General features: G+C 32.3%; 1 protein-coding gene across 1 annotated transcript; it reads left to right on the top strand.

Moving 5' to 3' along the window:
* The first annotated feature begins 1,484 nt into the window (after window positions 1–1,484).
* LOC145104142 (uncharacterized) lies at window positions 1,485–2,054 on the top strand. The gene has a single exon (XM_079041423.1). The coding sequence runs from the start codon at window positions 1,485–1,487 to the stop codon at window positions 2,052–2,054; it is 570 nt and encodes a 189-aa protein (XP_078897549.1).
* Window positions 2,055–10,724: the final 8,670 nt, after the last annotated feature.

Here is a 10,724-nt window from a genome sequence, read left to right as displayed (position 1 = left end):
AATATATATTTTCTTTTAAATTTTTAAAGATAGTTAACTTTTTTTATGTTAATTACTTCCATGTTATTTATTAATTGTATTATATTTTTCATTGTTTTCAATTTTTTCTTAGTTAATTAAATAGTTAAATCTCTGATATATTTGGATAAAACAATATTCTAAAGTAAGTATTGCATACGATATATGTATCCAAGTTAAATATAGAGACTGATTAAGTTAATCTTTTTTAATATTATCAAAATTAATATCTAATAGTTGATAATAGTTACCTAGTTGCTTTTAACAACATATATTTATCAAATATATTTTATACAAATAATTTATTTTCTTGGTAAATTACCGCGCGACATTCCTTATTGTATATCTGAGTGACTTTAAAAAGGAAAAGAAATATAAAGGGATAACCACAAAATTCAATCAGGTCATTCAATTATATTCAGTTTTAATATTAATTTATAGTTATGTTACATTGTTAATTGAAAAAGGGAACTTAAAGGGTTAAATATGAAAACATAGAAAACTGTTTGTTGATTGAGTGACCATTAACCCATTTTTGCAAATCATATTAAAACTAACCCATTTTTGCAAAGGATACTGAAAATAGATATTTTTCTCTGTATTCACTCTCTCTTCTCTCGTATTAGGGTTTCTCTCATATTAGGGTTTCTCTGAGGATCTTCTTGTATAGAAACTGTTTGAGGTTTACATAACCATTTGAGTGTTAGTGTATATGTAGAGAGTTTTCTAATGTAAGTACATGTTTGATCGAACTGGTTTATAGTGAATAAACTGTTCAAGTTGAGAATTGTTTGGTGTTTTTACTTTCTTGACATGGTATCAGAGCTTCAGGCTTCGTTTTCTTCTTTTTGATGTTCATCGGCGATTTTACTCATCCCAGATCGTCATCACAAAAGGTTGTTTCTAACTCCTTTTCGTTTCTTTCACAGTTTTATTTTTGATCTAGAATAGTTCATGAAACATCTAGATCTTGTATATAAACTGTTTCTTTTCTGGTTAATCGTTTCAGAATAAGTTTTTTTAAGATCCTGGTACTGTGAGTTCTCTGTGGATTCTTGCAGGTTCTTTCTCTTGTCGCGTTGTGTTGGATGCATGCGTAACTTCAGTCGCTTAATCTATTTGTCTGAAATAACTCTCTAGGGGTCGGATTTCATCACCGATAAACCCTAAGTAGGGAACAGACAAATAGAGTCGATCCTTCAAGGCTTCGTCTCAATAGCATTGTGAGGGGTTTCTTGTTCTCTTCTTGACTTTTTTCATAATATGTCTGGGAGATCCTGGATGTCTTGAGTACTCCAGTTATTGTTTGTTTTTGTTGTTTATGTGGTTTTCTTGACTCGGTATTGATTGTCTTGGGCACCGATAAACATGGTGACCATCTGGACTTTAAGTCAATACTTGAGTCTGTTTTTTGTTTTGTTGGCTATTTGATTATCTGCTGTTTGTGTTGTGATTAATTTGTTCTTATGGCCGGTTCTACTGATCCTCCTAGTGGAAGTGGAAAGGATGATCAAATTAATTTTGATGATCCTCTTTTTGTCCATCCTTCTGATAATGCTGTTACAACTATTATTACAATTAAGCTAACTGGTAATGAGAACTTTAGATTGTGGAGAAGTTCTATGTCTAGAGCTCTTAGAGCTAGGAATAAACTTGGTTTTGTTGATGGAACTTGTAAGAGAATTGATGTTGATGTAACTAAACAAACTAAATGGGATAGGGCCAATGCTGTTGTTTGTTCTTGGCTCTTGTCGTCTATTTCTGATTCCATTTATCAGAGTCAAGCTTATTCTGATGTTGCTGAGGACATTTGGAAAAGTCTTTTTGAAACTTATAATAAGTCAGATGGATCTGTTGTTTTTAATATTCATCCACAAATAAATACTCTTAAACAAAATGGAATTTCACTTTCAGACTACTTTAATAAGCCTGACTCTCTTTGGAAGGAATTTGATGGTCTTACTAGTCTCACCGAGTGTACTTGTGAAGCTGCTGTTAAACAAAAGGATCATTCTAATCTCATGAAACTTATGTAGTTTCTCAGTGGTCTTGATGACACATATAGTCAAGTCAAGAGCCATATTTTACTTATGGAACCTTTACCTTCTGTTAAAACTGCATTTTCTATATTGTCTAGAGAAGAGTCTCTCCAAAGAAATGGTTCTTTGTCTTCTCTTCAGTCCTCTCAATCTTCATCTAAGTCTCAGTCTACTGCTTTCAATAGTAGATTTAATAATAGGTTTAACTCCAACAGTTCAAATAAGAGTAAAGGTCAAGTTGTTCAATGCAAGAATTGTGGTATTAAAGGTCATTCAATTGATAAATGTTACAAACTAATAGGGTATCCAAAAGACTTTAAGCAGAAAAATGAGTTTAATAATCAAAAATCTTTTTCTGTTAATTCTTTTACCACTTCTTCTGGGAGTTCTAGTGCTCCTAACTCTACTGATTCTGTTGGAGATTCTGAGTTTCATCAGCTTACCAAGGAACAATACATTAAGTTTTTGCAACTTATAAGTGATAAGTAAGGTAATGAGGAAGCTTCTGCCAGTGCAAATATGGCAGGTACTTGCTTATTCCAAGCTTTCAATTGTTCTGTTAATTCTCAAAAGTGGATTGTTGATTCAGGGGCAAATCAACATATGATTGCTTCTGAATCACTTCTGCATGACACTGTGGATGTGTCTAATTTGAATCTTCTTGTCAGTCATCCTAATGGTACTTCTGCTAAAATAGAAAAGATTGGTAATATGAATATATCTAATTCCTTAACCTTGTTTGATGTTTTTGCTGTTCCTGACTTTAATGTAAACTTGTTGTCTGTTCATAAAGTCTGTGAAGACAGTAATTGTGAGGTCATTTTTAATGAACATAGTTGTAAAATTCAGGGTTTACCATCAAAGGAGATGGTGGGGAATGGTAGAGAGTCTGAAGGTCTCTATTACATGAATAGTGAACCTTCAGGTAATCCTTTTAGGGTTAATAATTCCTCATCCTTTTGTTGTGTTTCTAAATTTACTTGGTATAATAGGCTTGGTCACCCTTCTGATCAAGCTTTGTGTTCTTTAAAACAAAAACTTAATTTTGAAAATGATATTCTTCCTCCTTGTGATGTTTGTCATAAAACAAAACAAACTAGGGAGTCTTTTCCTGTTAGTCAACATGTAACTTCACATCTTGGTGAGTTAATTCATTTAGATGTGTGGGGCCCTTATAGATTGACCACTGTAGAAGGATTCATATATTTCTTGACCATTGTGGATGATTTTACTAGAGCTACTTGGGTATATTTGTTAAAATCAAAGGATGAAGTTTATGATTGTGTTCTATTGTTTTTCAATATTCTCTTAAATCAGTTTGAAGTTAAAATTAAAACCGTTAGATCCGATAATGGGACTGAATTTCTAAATAATAAAATGAAACAATTGTTTGAGTCTAAAGGGGTTGTGCATCAAACTTCTTGTGTTCACACTTCACAACAGAATGGAGTTGTGGAGAGGAAGCACAGACACATTCTAAATGTTGCTAGGTCTTTGGTTTTTCAGTCTGGTTTACCTCTTAAGTACTGGGGAGAGGCTGTTTTAACTTCTGTTTTCTTAATTAATAGAACTCCTACTTCTGTTTTAAAAGGTGCTTCTCCTTATGAACTGGTGTATAAATCTTCTCCTGCTTTTGATAGACTTAGAGTTTTTGGATGTTTGTGTTTTGCAACAAAGTTGAATAATTTGGATAAATTTTCTGAAAGAGCTGATAAATGTGTATTTCTTGGTTATTCTTCTGATAAAAAGGGATATAAAGTTCTTAGTCTTGACTCAAATCTTATTTTTGTTTCCAGGGATGTGATTTTTTATGAGTCTGTATTTCCTTTCAAGCTCAAATCTTCTTCTGTGACAAATAAATCCAATTTTCCTTTGAGCTCTAGTGATCCTTTTTCCTATGATGAATCTTTGTACTCTAGTTCTTTACTTGATAGTTCTAGTATAGATAACTTGAGAGATGTCAATCAGTTGGATGGTGCTAGTGCAGACCAATTTCTGGATGAGACTAATATTTTTGATGTCAGCAACCAAACTGGAGAGGCACATGTGCCTTCTTCTGGTGAGATGTTTCCTAGTTCTTCTATAATGTTTGAGGAGAGTGGTCAATTTAATTCTGATTCTCTTGAAAGTGGTCAATCTGTTAGGGCTACTAGGTCAGGTCGTACTATTCATTTACCTGCTAGATTTAGTGACTATGTTGTTGAAGGGAAACATAGGTATGGAATTGAACGAACAGTTAACTATTCTTCTCTTAATAATGAAAATCTATGCTTTGTTTCAAATCTTAATAAAACTGTTGAACCAAAAACTTATAGTGAGGCTGCTTTGGATCCTAGTTGGATAAAAGCAATGAACGAGGAAATGGAAGCTCTTTATAGGAATAATACTTGGGAAATTACTGATCTTCCTAAAGGAAGAAAAGCTATAGGCTGTCGTTGGATTTATAAAATTAAATATAAATCTAATGGAGAAATTGAAAGATTTAAAGCTAGATTAGTAGCAAAAGGATATTGTCAACGCGAAGGGATTAACTATGAGGAGACTTTTTCTCCTGTTGCTAAAATGGTTTCTGTAAGAATTGTTTTATCTCTTGCTGTTCATCATTCTTGGCCTCTATGTCAGCTTGATATTAATAATGCTTTTTTATATGGTGATTTGTCTGAAGATGTTTATATGATTCAACCTGAAGGATATCATTCTAAAGGTGATGTCAGGGTTTGTAAGCTAATAAAGTCCCTGTATGGTCTTAAACAAGCACCTAGGAAATGGAATGAAAAATTATGTCATTCTCTTTCAATTTTTGGTTTTAAACAAAGCATAAATGATTATTCTATATTTGTGAGAAATCATGGGAATACTGTTGTAATTTTGCTGGTATATGTTGATGATATTATAATTACAGGAAATTGTAATGATGAGTTGGAAAATGTTAAAAATTTTCTAAAATCACAATTCTTTATTAACGATCGGGGAGAGTTGAAATATTTTTTAGGAATTGAAGTAATTAAAACTGATAAAGGGATTTGCTTAAACCAAAGGAAATACTGTATAGAGTTGTTGCATGAGTTTGGTATGCTTGCTTGTAAACCTATGAAGACTCCTCTTGAAACAAATTTGGTTTTGAAAAGAGAATCTGATTTGGATAGTTCTGATTCTGTTGTAAACATAACAGAGTTTCAAAAATTATTTGGGAAATTGATTTATCTAACTATGACACGACCAGATATTTCATATGCTGTTCAAATTTTGAGTAAGTATATGCATAAGCCTTATAAATCACATTTGAATGTTGCTTTTAGACTGCTAAGATATTTAAAGAGTTGTCCAGGTAAAGGTATTCATATAACAAAGGATAGTTCATTAAGCATTACTGCATTTGTTGATGCTGATTGGGCTAAATGCTTATTTAGTCGCAGATCTGTTACTGGTTTTCTTGTTTATTTTGGAAACTCTCTTGTGTCTTGGAAAAGCAAGAAACAGAATACTGTTTCTCGTTCTTCAACTGAATCTGAGTATAGAGCTTTAGGCTCTGTAGCTTGTGAGATAATTTGGATTTTGAAATTGTTGTTTGATTTTGGTATTGTTGGTTTAACCCCTGTCAATGTTTTTTGTGATAATGAGTCAGCTATTAAATTAGCTCTAAATCCTATATTTCATGAAAAAACTAAGCATTTTGAAATAGATCTTCATTTTATTCGTGAAAAAATTGAAAAAGGTATTTTGAAAATAAATAAAATAGGTTCTTTAAATCAAAATGCAGATATTTTAACAAAGTCATTAAGTTCTTCTCAACATGAATATATTTCTGGTCGTCTTGGTATGGTTGATGTTTTTAAAAGCTAATAAGTTTTTTGAATTAATGATCAGTTTGTGGGGGGTGTTGAAATAATATTCTTCCTGGTACCAAACCTTTCATTAATTCTTAAAAGGGTGTCTTGTGTATATTTTGTATTTGTGTTGGGTGTATTGTGAAACTCTTATGCAGGTGTCCGGGTTAATGCGCGGGTTATGGGTTGCTCCATGGAGCTGCTTATCCGTGATATTTAAAGTGTTGTTCTGCTTCATTTGTATAGAGTAGATAGATATTTTTCTCTGTATTCACTCTCTCTTCTCTCGTATTAGGGTTTCTCTCATATTAGGGTTTCTCTCATATTAGGGTTTCTCTGAGGATCTTCTTGTATAGAAACTGTTTGAGGTTTACATAACCATTTGAGTGTGAGTGTATATGTAGAGAGTTTTCTGATGTAAGTACATGTTTGATCGAACTGGTTTATAGTAAATAAACTGTTCAAGTTGGGAATTGTTTGGTGTTTTTACTTTCTTGACACAAGAGTTGGATATATATATATATATATATATATATATATATATATATATATATATATATATATATATTAAGATTGATTAAAACCCCTAATTAAATGCAGGCTATGAAGGGATCGTCTCCGTACATTCCCATGTAGAAGGTTGCACCTCCAAACAACGAGGTCGTGGGACTTCATGGGATTTCCAACAACAATTGAACGAAGTCCCGTTGGTGAGAGCAACACCATCATTGGTGTCATAGACAGTGGAATATGGCCAGAGTCGGAGAGCATTATTCAAGAACCAGTTTCAAAACTAGAAACGAGGAGCATTGTTGCATCTCACTAAATACTTATTGGTTAAGAAATTCCATTAAACGATTACACAACCATATTAAGTATTAATTAACTTCACGAACTTACCCATTTTTTCAACTTTTTTGTCTCTCTGTAATGAAATAAATCTGCTATCCAACTGTCTTTATCACTATTGGTGTCATAGACAGTGGAATATGGCCAGAGTCGGAGAGCATTATTCAAGAACCAGTTTCAAAACTAGAAACCAGGAGCATTGTTGCATCTCACTAAATACTTATTGGTTAAGAAATTCCATTAAACGATTACACACCCATATTAAGTATTAATTAACTTCACGAACTTACCCATTTTTTCATCTTTTTTGTCTCTCTGTAATGAAATAAATCTGCTATCCAACTGTCTTTATCACTATTTGATGGGGACTTCAAAGTTCAAAGCTTTATATAACCAACGCACCATGCCTCTCCTTCTACATGTCATGTTTGAAATCATTTTATTTGATATTTCTATTTATTCATTTGCTTAGTACATAGTAAGATTTGTAATATATGTGCATTTGTTTTACTACCATCAACGCCTCTCTTTTTTTTTTTTTTTTTTTTTGTTTGTATTTACATTTTAAAGATATTAATTTCATCAGGGAAATGGAATGTTTTTTAGAAGTAAAACGATATCAATTTTTGTTCAAATATCATTAATTTTTTATAAGCTAATTGTAATATATAAGCAAAAATGTTTTATCAAGTATGTTTGCTCTCTCTATGATTATTGTCCTTAAGTTGTTTAAGTTGTTTGTATATATCCTCTATGGAGCTCCATCTGTGCATTTATACTAATCTTTGTGTTTAACCATTCTTAAATAGCGTGAGGAAGAAGAAAAATGAAGTTGGTAAATCTGCTCCAGACATGCATACTGATATATTTCGTTGTAGTCGTTTCTTCAATAGATGAAGACCGAAAGGTTAGTATATGCATTATATGTTGGTCTAGCAATCATGTATAACTCACATCTACAGTTCATTTTACATCCATCTCAAACTTTTTATTTGATTTGTTACGACAGAGAAGATGGTAATTAAAAAGTACCATTTCTTGTCGAAATTAAGAACCTTCAATTTGTAAGGTTAATTGTTTAATCCAGGCCTGTTCAAAGTAAATGTCACATTTGTCCATTAGGGGTATTTTAGTCTTTTTGTGAAGTCTGAATAGTAAAAGACTATGTTGGTACTAGCTAGTTCCTTCTAGTAGGCAGTAGTTGCAGTTTTTTAGGTGATTTAGTTGCTATACATTGCTATTTATTTTCTTTGTAATCGTTGGTATTAATAATAATGAAGAAAGAAAGAAAATTTTGGCCCCAATTTGTGTGCCCATGTTCTTGATTTACTGGATATTTAGGTGAGTTTTTTTTTATCCCGTACAAATCACCTTTCAACACAATTTAAAACAAAATTCTATCTAAAGTCTAAACTAGTTATCGTTTTTGAAACTATATAAACAAAAGCTTAGTCTTATACAATGTTCGCATCTTTCATGGATCCATGACAAACAACATATAAGGATATAATTTGGAGATAATTAAGGACGTTCAGTTCTTGAATCTAATTAATGCAAAATTTTCTGCAGGTTTTTATTGCTTACATGGGATTTCTACCTGAAGGCGAATATTCCGCTTCTTTGCATCACTACGAAATCTTGAAAAATATTACCAGCCACAGGTATTTCATTGAATTACATTAAAATTTTTGAAACCATATTTTTTGTTTATGACCTTTAAAACGTGACTAGGTTCGCAAGCAAGGCACTGATAAGGAGTTACCAAAAAAGCTTCAATGGATTTGCAGCTTATCTCTCTGAAGAAGAAAAACAAAAGTTGGCTGGTAAGTTTCAATGCATGACCATATTTTTTTGCATTTAGATTTCTTCTGCTTTAAATTAAATCATGAAACACAAATACAAGTCTACTTAATTACTCCATATAAACAGAAACTTAACAAGTAACATGGTAACATACTCTCACATATAATTAACAAAATAATACAAAATTAACAAGCAAGAAATTAGCAAACCAAATTAATGAGAAACATTTTCTACAACAGTGAGAATGGTTCAATGTTAGTGCTAGCTGATACATAGCCTCTTGATTCTGTGCATTTAGAGTTAATATATTAAATGGTTAAATCTCCATATAGTGACAAGACAATATCCTAAAGTTAAGTATTACATACGATATATGTATCTGAGTTAAATATAGAGAATATTTAAGTTAATCTTTTTTAATATTATGAAAATTAAAAACTAATAGTTGATAATAGTTACGTAGTTACTTTTAACAACATATATTTATCAAATATATTTTATCCAAATAATTTATTTTCTTGGTAAATTAGGGACATTCCTTATTGTATATAAGTGACTTTAAAAAAGAAAAGAAATATAAAGGGATAACCACAAAATTCAATTAGGCCATTACTTGAATTATATTCAGTTTTAATATTAATTTAGTTCTGTTACATTTTTAGTTGAAAAAGAGAACTTAAAGGGTTAAATATGAAAACATAGAAAACAGTTCGTTGATTCAGTGACCATTAACCCATTTTTGCAAATCATATTAAAAGTAACCCAGTTTTGCAAAGGATACTGAAAATAGAGCTATTTTTGCAAAAAAAAAAAAAAAAACTCTCTAAAACAGTGAGAATGGGTCGATGTTAATGCTCATACGTAGCCTGTTGATTCTTTGCATTTAGAGTGTTTCCAACAATCAAAATTTCTTAAGCGAACAAAAATTGAGATACATCAGAAACGACTAGAAAAACTGAGCATACAAGAGTTGGATATACATTAATTACTTGTATATCTAATTTGGGATATATATATATATATATATATATATATATATATATATATATATATATATATATATATATATATATATATATATATATATATATATAATATATGCATTTGTAACATTTTATTAAACCCCTAACTAACTTCAGGTTATGAAGGGATCGTCTCGGTATTCCCATGTGAAAAGTTGCACCTCCAAACAACGAGGTCGTGGGACTTCATGGGATTTCCAACAACAATTGAACGAAGTCCTGTTGGTGAGAGCAACACGATCATTGGTGTCATTGACAGTGGAATATGGCCAGAGTCGGAGAGCTTCAGTGATGAAGGCCTCGGACCAATTCCCGAAAAGTGGAAAGGGGAGTGTCGCGGTGGCACAGATTTCACTTGCAACAGGTAATTTTAATATGTGAAGTGATCTAATATTCCTAAATATCTTGCATGTTGCTGCATTAATTACGCCCAACTTTCTATTTAGTGTTCATTTAGTAATTACCATATGTAATGTGGATACTAACACAACTTTATATGAATCCATATGGCAGGAAGATAATTGGAGCTCGTTCATATATCATGGGAGATTCGGTTAGGGACACGAAAGGGCATGGAACTCATGTATCTTCTATAGTAGCCGGGAACCAAGTGTATGAAGCAAGCTATTACGGTATAGCAGAAGGAATTGCTAGAGGGGGAGTTCCTTCTGCAAGGCTTGCTGTCTACAAAGTTTGTGACGAGGTCTCCTGTGAGGTTAGAGATATAATGAAGGCCTTTGACGATGCGATTTCTGATGGGGTCGATATTATATCAATTTCAATCGGTCAAGATGTTCCAACCCGCATTACCTCTGACCCGATCGCAATTGGTGCTTTCCATGCGATACAGAAAGGCATACTAACAGTTCAAGCTGCCGGGAATGCTGGTCCTAGGTTGTTTTCCGTAACAGGAGTTGCTCCATGGATCTTTTCTGTTGCTGCAAGCAATACAGATAGAAGAATTATTAATAAACTTCTTCTAGGGGATGGTTCAATTCTAGAGGTGAGTGTATTACTTATGTTTCCCTTTTGTCTCTCACATGCGCGCATTTAATTAACTGTTAATAATTAATTGGATGTGACTGAATTAATGTTGTAGGGTGCCTCTATAAACGCTTTCCCTTCCAGTCAAGAAGAAGTGCCTCTTGTTTATGGAAGACAAGTGA

Source organism: Lactuca virosa, chromosome 4 (genome assembly GCF_052849685.1).
Source record: "Lactuca virosa cultivar CGN04683 chromosome 4, Lactuca_virosa_CGN04683_v6, whole genome shotgun sequence".
NCBI lineage: Eukaryota > Viridiplantae > Streptophyta > Magnoliopsida > Asterales > Asteraceae > Lactuca > Lactuca virosa.
Note: the sequence above shows the minus strand (reverse complement) of the source record. Positions and strands in the feature narration are given on the sequence as shown.